General features: G+C 51.9%; 1 protein-coding gene across 2 annotated transcripts in view; it reads left to right on the forward strand.

The window, feature by feature from the left end:
• Positions 1–15,966, forward strand: part of Cdc42bpb (CDC42 binding protein kinase beta) — a 97,056-nt gene that overhangs the window by 59,072 nt on the left and 22,018 nt on the right. For both annotated transcript variants that reach the window (XM_040742435.1, XM_040742436.1), the window contains exons 7-18: positions 1,375–1,575; positions 2,923–3,171; positions 4,272–4,351; positions 6,180–6,346; positions 6,429–6,548; positions 7,542–7,663; positions 8,722–8,964; positions 10,258–10,368; positions 11,454–11,698; positions 11,782–11,887; positions 12,096–12,220; positions 12,512–12,617. In XM_040742435.1, the coding sequence (XP_040598369.1) occupies positions 1,375–1,575; positions 2,923–3,171; positions 4,272–4,351; positions 6,180–6,346; positions 6,429–6,548; positions 7,542–7,663; positions 8,722–8,964; positions 10,258–10,368; positions 11,454–11,698; positions 11,782–11,887; positions 12,096–12,220; positions 12,512–12,617 (1,875 nt within the window). The remainder of the gene's footprint in view (positions 1–1,374; positions 1,576–2,922; positions 3,172–4,271; positions 4,352–6,179; positions 6,347–6,428; positions 6,549–7,541; positions 7,664–8,721; positions 8,965–10,257; positions 10,369–11,453; positions 11,699–11,781; positions 11,888–12,095; positions 12,221–12,511; positions 12,618–15,966) is intronic.

Raw genomic sequence — 15,966 nt, forward strand, 5'->3', positions numbered from 1 at the left:
CAGCTATGACGGTCATTAGAGACTCAGCTATGACGGTCATTAGAGACTCAGCGCTATGACGGTCATTAGAGACTCAGCGCTATGGCGGTCATTAGAGACTCAGCGCTATGACGGTCATTAGAGACTCAGCGCTATGACGGTCATTAGAGACTCAGCTATGACGGTCATTAGAGACTCAGCGCTATGGCGGTCATTAGAGACTCAGCGCTATGGCGGTCATTAGAGACTCAGCTATGACGGTCATTAGAGACTCAGCGCTATGACGGTCATTAGAGACTCAGCGCTATGACGGTCATTAGAGACTCAGCGCTATGACGGTCATTAGAGACTCAGCTATGGCGGTCATTAGAGACTCAGCGCTATGACGGTCATTAGAGACTCAGCGCTATGACGGTCATTAGAGACTCAGCTATGACGGTCATTAGAGACTCAGCGCTATGACGGTCATTAGAGACTCAGCTATGACGGTCATTAGAGACTCAGCGCTATGAAGGTCATTAGAGACTCAGCGCTATGGCGGTCATTAGAGACTCATCGCTATGACGGTCATTAGAGACTCAGCGCTATGGCGGTCATTAGAGACTCAGCGCTATGACGGTCATTAGAGACTCAGCGCTATGGCGGCCACTGCCCTGCTCTCATCCCAGCTGCTCATCTAATCTCTTGGTCTCGCTTTCCTGTGATGACTGGCCCTCGCTGACAGGGCGGGCGCCTCTGCTTCAGGCATGAGCCTGCAGATGTGGACATTAGGGGACCAACCTCTGGGGAGAAGTACCTCCCTCTCAGGTCCCTGAGCAGAGACTCTTGGGAGCCCAGTTTGTGCGGGACCAACTTGCCTGTTTTCCCTCTAGATGCTCAGGGTGGGCTGTGCTGGGAAGCCACGCCCCTGAGAGCTTATTAGAAGCCAGCATGCGCTTCTCCTAAGGCTTTGTGATGGCTGGGAAAGTCAAGGGCGGCCTGGACACGGGCCTAGACCACCTGGGAGCATGGGCAGCAGGCGTGGAGTCCCCGCCTCTGGGCATGGACCACCTGGGAGCATGGGCAGCAGGAGTGGAGTCCCCACCTCTGGGCCTAGACCACCTGGGAGCATGGGCAGCAGGAGTGGAGTCCCCGCCTCGGGGCATGGACCACCTGGGAGCATGGGCAGCAGGAGTGGAGTCCCCGCCTCGGGGCATGTAGATCTTCACAAGGCGAATGCTATAAGAGTGCTTGTGTGTGGTGACTTTTTAATTACCTGGTCTTTGAATGCTGTCTGTAACGACTTTTATTTCACGATTGTTGAGTTTTCTGTAACTGCTAGATTCTAAACAGAGTGGATAGATACACGTAGTTACCGATGCTCTTGCGTTTCCCTTCATCCCCTCTCCCTCCAAGGTTCAGTCCTCTGTGGCTGTGGGGACGCCTGACTACATCTCACCAGAGATCCTGCAGGCCATGGAGGATGGCATGGGCAAATACGGACCTGAATGTGACTGGTGGTCACTGGGCGTCTGCATGTATGAGATGCTGTATGGAGAAACGCCGTTCTATGCAGAGTCACTGGTGGAGACCTATGGAAAAATCATGAACCATGAGGTGAGACACTATCCGCTGTTCTAGTGCCTGCACAGGCTGGGGCGGGTTGGGGTGGGTTCACTGTTCTAGTAAAAACTACACTTAGAATATTTTCAGGGTGGGGAGGCAGCTCCATCAGTAAAGTGTGTGCTGTGCACTCGTGCACACCTGATTTGAAGCCCCAGCACCCAAGTAAAAGACAGGTGCGGCGGTGCACAGCTAGCCCCGTGAAGGGACAAGCAGACCCTGGCAGCAGCCAGTGCACACAGAGGAGTGAGGTCTGAGTTCTGTGAGAGACCGTCTAGAAAAAGGTCAACACATAAACAAAGGTGAAGGGCAATTGAGGAAGACCCCAGTATGGGTCTTTGGTGTACACACACACACACACACACACACACACACACACACACACACACACACACACACCCTCCCTTTTAGATTCTTAACTTACAAAAAGGTTCACACAGTGCTTACTTGTCTCAAGTAGATGGCAGCTCAGCTCTTGGCTTGCGGTGTGTTTTATGTTGTGTGAATGGTATTTTTTTCCTGTAACACCGGTACCTGTTTCTCATTGTTGGTCAGGGCGCAAATGTGAGGTGATAGGATCTATAATCTTTGTTCGTGATGGTTAGGGAATGTGTGGCTTGTTTCCTGCATAGTCAAGTATGGATACTTGAGGCTGTGTTTTTGGTTTTTGTTTTTGTTTGTTTGTTTTTGGTTTTTTTTTTTTTTTGGGTTTTTTTTGGTTTTATGAGACAGGGTTTCTCTGTATTGTTTTGGAGGCTGTTGGTCCAGGCTGGCCTCGAACTCACAGAGATCCGCCTGCCTCTGCCTCCCGAGTGCTGGGGTTAAAGGCGTGCGCCACCACCGCCCAGCTTTTGTTTTGTTTTGTTTTGGTCTTTTGGTTTTTTAAGATGCAGGGTTAGCCAAGCACCGAGAGGCTGTGCTGTACACTTGTCTACATTCTTTGCTGTTTGGAGAGGCAGAAACCTAATCTGTCATTGTCACTGTGATTAGTAGTTAACAAGTCAGCCGTGATTGTTTAATTTGTTGTGTGTGTAAAGTGTGTGTGGGTGCACGTGCCACGGCACATGTTAGCAGTCTGAGGACAGCTTTGTGGGGCTCGCCCCTCCCTCCACATGGGTCCTAGGGATCAGAACCGTTAGCCAGGCTGCAGGCATGTGAGTGCCTTTTACCTGTTGAGCCATCTCACGGCCCAAGGGAGTGACTCTCCTGTTTGCCTTTGTGGAAGTAAGGTTCCCGAGCTTCAGATTACATTTGGCTAATTGTAAGGTAGGGTTATTTCCTGTACGGTCTGCACATCTCGAGTTTTCCTGACCGTGTCCTCTGCCTTCCCTTCTTCCCCAGGAGCGGTTTCAATTCCCGTCCCACGTCACCGACGTCTCCGAAGAAGCCAAGGACCTCATTCAGAGACTGATATGCAGTAGAGAGCGCCGGCTCGGGCAGAACGGAATAGAGGACTTTAAAAAGCATGCGTTCTTTGAAGGTCTGAACTGGGAAAACATACGGAACCTAGAAGCACCGTACATCCCTGACGTGAGCAGTCCCTCTGACACGTCCAACTTCGATGTGGACGATGACACGCTGAGAAACACCGTGAGTGCACAGTCCTTCCTCCCTGGCCCTTCCTTCCCGGGCCACCTCATGGTGGGCCTAGGTGTCAGCAGTGTCAAGCTTCCATTTGCTTAGCAAGTCAGTAGGTGGCAGAACTGTCCTAGTCTTTGAAAATATTTGACAACTGAACTGGAGAGATGGCTCAGCATCAAGATTACCTGGTGTTCTTCCAGAGGGACCCAGATTCCCTTCCCAGCACCCATATGAGGCAGCTCACAACTCCAGCTCTAGGGAATCCAACCCTTTCCTCTGGTCTTTGCAGGCACCTGTGTATGTGGCATAGACACGCACACACACAGACACACACACACACACACACAGACACACACACACAGACACACACACACACACACACACACACAGACACACACACACACACACACACACACAATAAGGGTTAAAGTAGCTGGGCATGGTAGCACACACCTTTAATCCCAGCACTCTCTGGCAGTAGAGGCAAGTAGGTCTCTCTGAGTTCAAGGACAGCTAGTCTACATAGTGAGTTCCAGGCCTGCCAGATGTACATAGTAAAACCTTGTCTGAAACCAAAATTGTTGCCGGGTGGTGGTTGCTTTTAATCCCAGCACTCAGGAGGCAGAGGCAGGCAGATCTCTGTGAGTTGGAGACCAGCCTGGTCTACAGAGCGAGTTCCAGGACAGCCAGAGTTGTTACACAGAGAAACCCTGTCTCAGGAAAAAACAAATTGTTTTTTTAATTTGGCAATTATTTTAAAGTCTTCAGCTTGGTCCTTGGTGTCCTTTTTAAAAGACAATGGATTACTCTTTTGACAAAAATCCTGAAATCCTTTTGTTTTTATTTCCCATAGTTGGTACCTTTTCATTCAGGGTTATTGTGTGACAGCCTCATTGTTCCATGGCTACTTTGTGTGTGACTTCAGATATACAGGAAGCCTGGCCTATAGGCCTCTTGCCAGCCCACACCAATTCTGCTTTGTGCGGCTGGAGCTCAGAGTAGGGACCACAGGGTTAGGGGCTTTGCACTCTGGGTATGTGGGTGGGGGGCATGCGCTGTGTATCTGAGGGGAGATTTGCTTCCTTTGTGTTATCTGTGTTCTTGTGCAGGAAATATTACCTCCCGGGTCTCACACAGGCTTCTCGGGATTGCATTTGCCATTCATCGGTTTTACATTCACGACAGAAAGGTATGACTGGGTTGATGCCTCTCAAGGGAGAACCGTGCAGAGGCTCTTCTGTCCTCTACTGGTGACTCTAGGGATGTGTAGACTTTTCTGTAAAGGGAGGATTAGCACATCCTGTCATGAGCTGCACGTCAGTATCTGTTCAACCACAGACCACAGGCACAATGGTGGTCTGAAATATTCCCACTGCCTAGTGGTGCCAGTGTTGTTTGTGGTAGTGCGTTACCCTTGTACATACATATGTTCTGTGGACATGCTTGGCACTGGTAACATGACTCACACACACACACACACACACACACCCGCAGCACAGTCTGTTGTGTTACATACTTGTACAGAAAAGGCTCACTGCACAGCGTCACACGTGTGCTCTGCAGTTCTGATTGTATGTATGTCTCTGTCATGCACATGATTTACTCTCGGGTTGTGTAAGCACACATCAGGCTGTTGGCACCAGATCACGCAAGAGCACTTGCCTGAATGTGTTCCTGTCATTAAGCAGTGGATGACTGTAATACATGTCTTCTGTTCTCTGTTACACAATTGTCTTCTTCTGCAGCCCTGTAAATGCCTGAAAACTGAGGCTGAAGGAAAAGTAGCTCAACAGTTAAGAGCCTGGCTGCTCCTCTAGAGGACTGGGCCTCCATTCCCAGCTCCATCCCAGGGGCTTTGGCGCCCTCTTCTGGTCCTCTTGGGCACTGCATGCCTGTGGTGCACCGGCAAAGCGTGCACACAGAAACAGTAAAATGAACGCTTCTGGGAACGTAGCTCAGTGACAGTGCCTGGCCAGCATGAGTGGGGCCCTGGGCTCCATCCCTGGTGTGGGGGTGGGGAGAGACTGGCGCATGCTGTGTAGAAAGCACTCATAAAGGCTCATGGAGGGCATGGGCACAGGGTTTGGTTCGTAGGTGGTAGCTGGTCGACCCTGTCTGCAGTGAGCCTCTCTGTTGCCTAAGTTGTGTGGTACAGATGTTCTGCCTCGCTTTATAAACCAGCTAAGGGCCAAGGAGAACAGCGGGAGGGATGAAGTCAGGTGCATCCTCTGCCTGAGGAGGCCACAGAGCTGGATTGCTGGTGCCCTGTGTGCTCGCGCACACTCCTGAGGATGGGGCACGTGCATCTCCTGTCTCATCACAGAACGGTTCCAGGTGTTCCAGGGACTCAGTGCCCAGACTGCGTTCCAACTCACAGGCTCGCAGGGCGCTGGTCACGCTTGTGAGTCCCCGGCCTGCCTGTCAGGACACAGTTTGTAAGAATGGGCTAGGTTGCTCCTTTTGTGGTAGACCGACTTCAGAGATTTCTGACTGACCTATAGTCTGTAGCAGAAGAGGACGTGCCTGCTATCGGGGTCATGACAGGAATGAGACAAGCTGAGCAGACCCCAGAACCTTGTGCAGACGTCCAAAGATTAGGCTGTTGAATGGCTTCCACCTGAGCAGGGAGGGCGCTCGAGTACGGGAGTGTGGCAGTGAGTCAGCTGGTCCTTCACGGCTAAGCGACTCGGCCAGAGCCCTGTGGTGTGCTTTGAGTCTCTAAGGCAAAAAGATAAGCCTGAAACGGTTGCATGGCCCAGCTGCTAAGAAGACGACCCGGTGGGCCGTTTCACCACTTACCGGTGGGCCGTGCCTCCCTATAAGCCCAACTCAGTAGGCAAAATGCCTTGGTTTTGCTTTTCACTCGAGCATGAGCAGTCATTTCCAAGTGAGCTCCGCTGGCTGCTGTCCTGTTCCTCTGTGGTAGGAGGGTGTTGTCTGACTCTGCTCCACGCGCAGTGGAGCCTTTTCACAGGGACTTAGTTTGCTACCGCTGGGTCTCGCTCCTCTTTCTGCAGCTGTTTTTCTGACCGGGGCTCTCTGAAGAGCATGATGCAGGCCAGCACGCTAACCAGAGATGCAGACGTACAGCGGGATCTGGAGAGCAGCTTACAGGTGGAGGCTTACGAGCGACGGATACGGAGACTGGAGCAGGAGAAGCTGGAGCTGAGCCGGAAGCTGCAGGGTGAGTGGCTGCAGCGGCCTGAGGCGCCCCGGTGCTGCTTTGCACACACGGCCGGCCGCTCTCAATACTGTGTCTCCCCCAGAGTCCACCCAGACCGTGCAGTCCCTCCACGGTTCCACACGGGCCCTGGGCAACTCAAACCGAGACAAGGAAATCAAGAGGCTGAATGAAGAAATTGAGCGCTTGAAGAATAAAATGGCAGGTAATGCTCTAACTGGTTGCCTCGTGATCTTTATCGAATATGAATTTCCTGTTTTCAGAATGCTTTTTCCCGAGGTGCAGAAAAGCAGGGAGAAGCTGAAGCTGTGCGAGCTTGTGCAGAGTCGCTGCGCGTTGCAGTGTTAGAAATTGTTTATTCTCCGTAGACTCTTGCTACTGTCTCACAATGATGAGGGCTCAGCTGCACCTCCACTGTCTTTTTAAGGGTTATTTTTCTTCTGTGTGTAACTGTTCTGCCTGCATGTATGTGTGCGCGTGCGGGGTACCGCTGGAGGCCAGAAGGGGTACAGACTCCCTGAACTGGAGTTACAGGCAGTTCTGTGCCACCCTGTGGTGCTGGGAACCAAACCAGGTCCTCTGCAAGAGCCGCGAATGCGCTTGACCGCTGCGCCGTCTCCAGCAGCATCCGTCTGTTTGCAGTCTTGGCTCGGAGCTCCCAAGGCCTCGGGTCACCATATTCCACACGCCGGACGGGCTCCTCATCAGCCCCTCCAGGTCACACTGGAGTCGGTTTCTGATCCCGATTAAAAATACAGGTCTGCACTGAGTCTGTCCCTCACTGAACGATCTTCATTGCCTACACCCTGCCGGACGGTAGCGGGACCGAGGGTCTTTGAATGTGGGGTCTCCAGCATGACACAGGAGCGGAGTACAAGTGGCTAGGATAAGCACTGGAAGCAGCAGTGTAGACGTGACTGACCCCGAGTGTGGGGACAGAGAAGTCAACAGGCGCAGTGGACGCTTGCCACCCACGGAACCTGACAGTTAGCGTTCAGTCCCTGAGGCCCACTGCTGACCTACACCCTCACTATAGCCTGCACACGTGGGCACATGCCACACAGACATGCATGTAGAATACATAAGTGGAAACTGAAAGAGACTTACCTGTGAGTCAGCAGATAATTTCACGTCAGTGAGTCAGCTAGTGTAACGTCACTGTGCACAAAGGAACACAGATCATTCCTCCTCTGTCCAGATTCACACAGGCTTGAGGATAACGTGGCACTTCGCCAGGAACACGAGGACTCCACACACCGGCTGAAAGGCCTGGAGAAGCAGCACCGCCTCATGCGGCAGGAGAAAGAGGAGCTGCATAAGGTAGCGCAGCCTGTCTGTGGTGAGGACTGTGTGTGTGTGAGGAGGACTGTGTGTGTGTGAGGAGGACTGTGTGTGTGTGAGGACTGCATGTGTGTGTGTGAGGACTGCATGTGTGTGTGTGAGGAGGACTGTGTGTGTGTGAGGAGGACTGCATGTGTGTGTGTGAGGACTGTGTGTGTGTGAGGACTGCATGTGTGTGTGTGAGGACTGTGTGTGTGTGTGAGGAGGACTGCGTGTGTGTGTGAGGAGGACTGCGTGTGTGAGGAGGACTGCGTGTGTGAGGAGGACTGTGTGTGTGTGAGGAGGACTGTGTGTGTGTGAGGACTGTGTGTGTGTGTGGAGGACTGTGTGTGTGTGTGTGAGGACTGTGTGTGTGTGAGGAGGACTGTGTGTGTGTGTGGAGGACTGTGTGTGTGTGTGAGGACTGTGTGTGTGTGTGTGAGGACTGTGTGTGTGTGAGGAGGACTGTGTGTGTGTGTGAGGACTGTGTGTGTGTGTGAGGACTGTGTGTGTGTGTGTGAGGACTGTGTGTGTGTGAGGAGGACTGTGTGTGTGTGTGAGGAGGACTGTGTGTGTGTGAGGAGGACTGTGTGTGTGTGTGAGGAGGACTGTGTGTGTGAGGAGGACTGTGTGTGTGAGGACTGTGTGTGTGTGAGGAGGACTGCATGTGTATGTGTGAGGACTGTGTGTGTGTGTGTGAGGAGGACTGTGTGTGTGAGGAGGACTGTGTGTGTGTGAGGAGGACTGTGTGTGTGTGTGAGGAGGACTGTGTGTGTGTGAGGAGGACTGTGTGTGTGCGTGTGAGGATGCCCTTGTGTTGTTCTTCCTTTCATTTCGTATGTGTAGCCTGAGGGAAACAGCACTGGCTCAGGTGCTGAGCACCCACGTCAGGAAGTCCCCACCCCACGTGACAGCCTGTTCCTGGGAGCACTTTCCAAACCCTTGGCTGTGATCTGACCAACATGGAATCACTTTTACTTTAATACCACAAAACACGGCTCTGGTTTTCCAGGTCTTTGTTAAGCAAATGTAAACTTTAGAGAATTCTTGTCATTCAGCAATTGGTGGAAGCTTCCGAGCGGTTGAAATCCCAGACCAAAGAGCTCAAGGAGGCCCATCAGCAGCGCAAGCGAGCCCTGCAGGAGTTTTCCGAGCTCAATGAGCGCATGGCAGAGCTCCGGTCCCAGAAGCAGAAGGTGTCCCGTCAGCTTCGTGACAAAGAGGAGGAGATGGAGGTGGCCATGCAGAAGATAGACTCCATGCGGCAGGACATCCGCAGGTCTGAGAAGCTCAGGAAAGAGGTGGGTGTGAGCGGGCGCACCCGGCGGTCAGGACAGCTGGAGGAGCCGGCTCTCTCCTCTACCGTGTGGGTTCCAGGGATTGAAATCCCGTCATCAGACTTGGGGACCAGTGCCTTCTGGTTTTTAAGAATTTGAGTAAAATATGTAAACGCTCCTAGTGGTAGGTGTGTGAGAAAGGAGGAACATTGATCTTGTGATGGTGTCGTGGAACTGGGGTGTCCTCCTCAGTCCCTGTGCGGTAAGTAGCTGGTGCTGTCTGTTTACAGTGATGGGCTCTAAGCAGTGCTTGGTTGTAAGCTCTGGTAGACGTATTTGATGGGTCGTGGGGCAGAGGCTGCCTGGCAGCCCCTAAATACCTATGTGTTTCCTCGGTTTATTTTATAACGCAGGTGTGTCTGTAGGGTAGTCAGTTACAGCTCAAGTTCGGAAACTCCTAGGATCAAGGGTGAAGTGACAAGTGCTTTAAAGCAGCCCAAGAATGGACGTACAGACACAGCCCAAGAATGGACGTACAGACAAAGCAAGCTTGGCTTGCTAATTGTCTAATTGTCGCCTGTCAAAGCTGGGCATCTGGGGTTTTCTCTCCTTTTGAGGGTGTTTGAATTTTTCATTTAAAAACTGAATTAAAAGTTTAATTTTTTTAAGATAGAAAAAGAAGACTTTTATTAGGTGATGTTGAAATATCTTTTGTCAAGAGGGATCAGAGCTTATTCTCTGATCAAATGGAAGGATGGAAATGCTGTATTTGGGGCTGGAGAGTTGGCTCGGCAGTTAAGAGCACTGCTGCTCTTCCAGATGACCTGAGTTCAGTTCCCAGCACCCACATGGTGGCTCACAACCATCTGTAACTCCAGTTCCAGGAAATCCAACACTATCTTACAAAGTATGTACAGGCAGAACAGCTTTGCACATTAAGTAAATAAATAAATATGTAAAACATTTTTTTAAAAACTGTACACTTTTCCTTTATCTTTGTTATTGTTGTTTTCTCTCAGACATTACATCCTGAGCAGTCTCCCCTCCCCCAGATCCACTCCTCCTCCATCTCTGCCCCCAGTATTGCCTTTCCACGTGTCAGGAGCCTTTCTTGAGTTTAAGCCTCAGACGAGTCTGTTTAGCTCGCGTGCAGGCGTGCTTCACTGCTAATGGTCATAGCTGCCCCTTGCAGTCAGTGCTCCTCGGCTCCAGCTCCTGTGGGTGTGATGAGGGCCAACTGTTCGAAGCCCCCCTCTGACCGTTCCTGGTGACTGCCCTGTACTGCGGTTTTATAAAAGCAGATCTGCCTTTCTCTAGCTGGAAGCTCAGCTTGAGGACGCCACTGCCGAGGCCTCCAAAGAGCGGAAGCTGCGGGAGCACAGCGAGAGCTTCTGCAAGCAGATGGAGAGCGAGCTGGAGGCCCTCAAGGTAGTGCTCCCCCTGCGGGCCGCCGGGGCGGGGCTGTCCCCGGGGCGATCGCAAAGAAGTGACGTGTGGGAGGGGTGGAGGATGTGGCCCCTGCTTGTGACAGCTTTCATTATAGAAGCCAAATTCATTTCTTTGTTGTATGAGAGTCTCAGGGTTAGTAGACACACCTCCTTCCTGTCCTGACTGTGCACGTGGGCGTGTCCAGCTCTGGAAAAGCCATCAAGTCCATGTCCTGAGTGTGGCGGAGGCCAGCTGCTCCTTCCTTACCTAGGGCCAGAGGGCAGAAAAAGGCTGAGAGAAGGACAGTCATGAGTGTTTGCTCCTCTGTGTGGGCTGCTCATGGACAAGTGACGTCCCTCTTAGGAGCCTGAGCCTCGCCCCCTTCTTGTGGCTGTCATGGCGCTCTCTTCTTGTGGCTGTCATGGCGCTCTCTTCTTCCAGCCCAAGGGATTTTTGCTACCACCTGACCCAGTTCTCACAGCACTGTTTTCTAGACTGCTTGCTCATTACTGTCTGCCTGCTCCTTGCCTCTCTGGACCCAAGGACATTCACCCATTGGGTTAGCAGAACTATCGGGGCACCTGCGCTCAGTCTGCAGCCTGACAGAGCTCGGTCTGAGTCAGAGCCCCTGTCCCAGGACCTCTCCAGCAGCCGAGTCAGCTGTGTGAGCCTTCCTAGTAGACCCCGCTCGCCTTCTCCCCAGCACGCCTGTGCCCGTTGTCTGTGTCTGCGCTTCAGACCCTCTGCTGCCAAGGTGGCACCATGCCCTTCCTGTCCCCCCAACTTATTCTTCCCTTTTAATGGTTTGCTCCCACTGCCTGCCCTTGTCATCCCAGTCACCAGAAGATTTGTGACAAGCAGTCAGCCCTCAAAATAAGTAAACAGCACAGGCCTGTGGGACAACCAAAGCCTGTGCACGTCCCGGCAAGGCAGGTGCTGCCCCTCCTCCCAACTCTACTCCATGTGGGCTGCTCTGCTGGTGCAGTCTTAGGGGCCGGGTCCCCGCTAGAAGGAGAGAATGAAAGACGCCATAACCCTGGAGGGAGGACACAGATTTGTCCGTTGATTTCAACCTTTATCTACAGGTAAAGCAAGGAGGCCGGGGGCCAGGCAGCACAATAGAACACCAACAGGAAATCTCCAAAATCAAGTCGGAGCTTGAGAAGAAGGTCCTGTTCTACGAAGAGGAGCTGGTCCGCCGGGAAGCCTCCCACGTGCTAGAAGTAAAGAACGTGAAAAAGGAGGTGCATGATTCCGAGAGCCACCAGCTGGCCCTGCAAAAAGAAATCTTAATGCTGAAAGATAAATTAGAAAAGTCAAAGCGAGAGCGGTAAGTTAGTTTCTCAAGGCGGGAAAGGAGCTTGCTGGGGATCGTGGCCTGCGTCAGTGAGCTGTCCTCCCTCGCCTCCGCAGGCGCACTGAGATGGAGGAGGCGGTAGGCACGGTGAAGGACAAGTACGAGCGAGAGAGGGTGATGCTGCTGGACGAAAACAAGAAGCTGACAGCAGAGAACGACAAGGTGAGCGTGCCCTCACCTGCAGCGGCGGAAGCTGTCCTGTCCTGTGCTTGCACACGAGGCTTCTCATTGCTGAGAAGCCGCTCATCCTTGCCTCTGTCTGGGACTTGGGTCAGCACAGTGACAGCCCCACAGCGCTTCTGGTGTCACCGTGCTGGGTAGCGAAGAGGCGCCAGACAGACATGTGATGTGGTGACTTGTTTAATTTCAGCTTTGTTCCTTTGTGGATAAACTCACAGCCCAAAACAGGCAGCTGGAAGACGAGCTTCAGGATCTGGCATCCAAGAAGGAGTCGGTTGCGCACTGGGAAGCGCAGATTGCGGAGATCATTCAGTGGTGGGTACCCAGCAGCGTGCGAAAGCTGCTCCTCGCCTGCACGGCTCCTGTAGGCCCACCACTGCTTTCCTGCATCCCCGCCTCTGGGAAGCAGCGGCCTTCATAGTGCACTAAGGGTGGGGAGACCCCCTCAGGACTTGGGGTGAGCTGTTCATGCTCCTCATTGTGGGTGACACATGGGCGGAGAGCTTCCGTGGCCAGTAGACACAACTAGGGAGACCCCAGGGGGCCAGAACCCGAGGAAGGCAGGACTGCTCACCTTCATAAGACAAACGCCTGTTCCCTGTGTAGGGTCAGCGATGAGAAAGATGCGAGGGGCTACCTCCAAGCCCTCGCTTCTAAGATGACCGAAGAGCTCGAGGCTTTGAGAACCTCTAGTTTGGGATCAAGAACTCTGGTAAGGTGCTCTCTCAACTCCATTTCCCTCCTCCAGAGCTCCCTGGTGCTTTAGTATAAGTGAATGTGCAGCGTAGACGCCACCCGGTGATTCCAGGGAAGAGGGCTGTCTGCCTGGCAGGACACGCAGCTAGGGCCCAGTTTCTCGTGGGTTCATTTCCTCAGTTGTTAACTTGACTAGGAGCCCAGAGGTGTGACCTCACAGTGTCAGGCCAGGCACTGCTCAGAGGTGTGACCTCACGGTGTCAGGCCAGGCACTGCTCAGAGGTGTGACCTCACAGTGTCAGGCCGGGCACTGCTCAGAGGTGTGACCTCACAGTGTCAGGACACGCACTGCTCAGAGGTGTGACCTCACAGTGTCAGGCCGGGCACTGCTCAGAGGTGTGACCTCACGGTGTCAGGCCGGGCACTGCTCAGAGGTGTGACCTCACGGTGTCAGGACACGCACTGCTCAGAGGTGTGACCTCACGGTGTCAGGACACGCACTGCTCAGAGGTGTGACCTCACGGTGTCAGGACACGCACTGCTCAGAGGTGTGACCTCACGGTGTCAGGACACGCACTGCTCAGGGCACTTCATTGACTTCAGCCTCCGTCCTGCGTGGTGGAGCAGCTCTGCTCTTGCTCCCGTGAGGCAGCAGCCACGCCACAGATGCTTCTCAACACCCACGTGTTGGGACCAGTTGGCACCTTTTTTGTTTTGTTTTTTTGGGACAGGGTTTCTTTGTGTAACGGTCCTGGCTGTCTTGGAACTCACTCTGTAGACCAGGCTGACCTCAAACTCACAGAGATCCTCCTGCCTCTGCCTCCCGAGTGCTGGGGTTAAAGGTGTTCGTCACCACCTCTGCCCGGCTGCCACCTTTTCTTGATGTGATCGTGTGACGCAGCCCAGGTTGACTTAGAAATCACTCTGTGACCCCTCCTGTCTTTAAACTGTGTGTGCTCCTGGGATTATGGGGGTACACTGCCAGTCTCAGCTCCTGTCTCCCCTTCTCAACTATGTATACCTGTGTATGCATGGGAGTATAGGTAGAAGCTTCCGAGGCCACAGGCTCTGGAGCCCTTGAGTTGCAGTTACAGCGGCTATGCACAGCTGGGCTTGGGTACCGAGAGCCGACTTTGTGTCCTCTGCAAGACCATGCGTCTTTAACTGCTGGAGCCGTCCCTGTAGCCCCCGTCAGCCTCTCTTCAGATACATTTATATCTTAGTGATGCGAGGGTGTGTCCATGAATAAAGGGTAGTAAAAGCAATGTAGGATTTTTTAGGATGTAAAATTCCATGTTTTCCTGGTTGAAGGGATTTTTTAGGATGTAAAATTCCATGTTTTCCTGGTTGAAGGGATTTTTTAGGATGTAAAATTCCATGTTTTCCTGGTTGAAGGGATTTTTCTTGGGTGTGGATGGTCAGGGTTGGTAAGGTGAACATCTGGCTGGCCACACACAAGCTTGGAGTCCTGCACCCTGAGGATGCAATGCTAGGTACAGAGACCCTGTGCTACCAGCTGCCAGCTTTGGTCACTACCCACCTGCCTCCATTTTTTGAGAACACTAAGCTCTTCTTATAGACTCAAACTCACAGAGATCCGCCTGCCTCTGCCTCCCGAGTGCTGGGACTAAAGGCGTGTGCCAGTGCTGCCACACACAGCCGAGAACACTGATAATTCTTATTTCTGCAAAAGAGTAGGAAGCAGCCATGAGTTTTGCTCTATGGTAGAAAATATTTTTGGTTTTAAATTCTAGTTTAAGAAACACCAATTAGGGGACTAGAGAGATGGTTCAACAGTTAGGGTACCAACTCTTCTTCCAGAGTGCTAGGGTCTGTTCCCAGCATCCACATGGCGACTCACAGCTGTAATTCCAGTTCTAGGGGACCTGACACTGTCACACAGATTATATACAGGCAAAACACCAGTGCAGAGGGAGGGAGGGAGAGAGGGAGAGACTAGAATATTGAGTGAGTTTGGTTTGGGTCAGGGTGGTAACTTAGTTGGTAAAGTGCTTACTACGCAATTATGAGAACTTAAGTCTGCCCCTGGCACTCAAGTGAAAACTGATGCAGTGGCGGCAGCTGTGGTCCTCACTGGGAGGACAGACAGACTGGACTTGCTGGACAGACAGCCTAGACTGACTGGTGAGCCTCAGGTTCCAGTGAAAGACGGTCAACATCTGGTGAACACCTGGAATTGACATCTGGTCCCTGCTTGTGCGCCATATGCAAGCACACAGCAGAAACCCATCAAAGAAGAAATGAGTTAAGAAGTATTCAGGGAGCTCATTCAGTTCTTCATTTTCTGATTTATTCTAGTTGTGTTTATATATACATGTTTGTAGTCAGAGTTTATTTACAGTTATGAGCAACAATAAATAAATTTTTTTGCACAAGTCTCATAAAAGATGGAAGTACGGGGAGGTTAGTGGGCGTTGGTGCCTCACGCCTTTAATCTCAGCACTCGGGCGGCAGAGGCAGGCGGGTCTCTTGAGTTCATGGCCAGCTTGGTCTACAGAGTGAGTTCCAGGACGGGCTCCAAAGCTAGAGAGAACCCCTGTCTCAAAAAACAAACAAAAAACCCAACAAAACAAAATCTTCCTGTCGAAGGCCAACTGAATGAGAATATATTTCCTTTTGCTCTAAGAGAAGTGTTTTGTTTGCCCATCAGTTCTTTAGAAAATCAACTAGTGTGTATGGACTGACGATGAGGAAGCCCAAGGTTCCTTTACATAGTCCACCACCATCTTTAGCGTCTAGCTAGGATGCCGCCCTGTCCCTGGTCTCTTTGACTGAATCTTGAAAAACCTCTTCCTTGGATCAGTTTTCTTCTCTTGACTGTTATGGTGGAAAATGAAAGTCAGCTGTGTTCAATGAAAGCTTTTTAAGTAAAAGTCCAACAGCATGGCATTTTGAGCCTCTTAAAGAATGACGCCATCAAGCTGGTTTGCTCCATTCACTATGGCTTGTTTCTAGTGGGTTATTCCTTCATTCCTCCCTCTCTTTGCAGTGATTTTAGCCTTTTACTGTAAGTACGGTTGGTGGTGACCATCCGCTAGGGTGGAGAAGAAGTGAAGTTTTGCGGATGTCGGGAAACGCTAATAGACCCCATGCGACTTGTTGAGTGTCCAGGGAACCCACACAGAAATTGTGCCACAAGTTACATTTATTCTTTGTTTAAAAATTACACCAGTTATGGCACATGATCCCAGTCTCTGAGAGACAGAGGCAGGAGGATCTCTATGAGTTCAAGGCTATATAGTGAGACCCTGTCTCAAAAAAGAAAAACCTAAGCAGAGGCACTGTGGCAGTGACTGGTACCAGACGGCAGGGAAGGGCATTTGTCACCGAGCCTGGCAGTCTTG

This window comes from Mesocricetus auratus, unplaced genomic scaffold (genome assembly GCF_017639785.1).
Source record: "Mesocricetus auratus isolate SY011 unplaced genomic scaffold, BCM_Maur_2.0 Super-Scaffold_15014, whole genome shotgun sequence".
In the NCBI taxonomy this organism is placed as follows: Eukaryota; Metazoa; Chordata; class Mammalia; order Rodentia; family Cricetidae; genus Mesocricetus; species Mesocricetus auratus.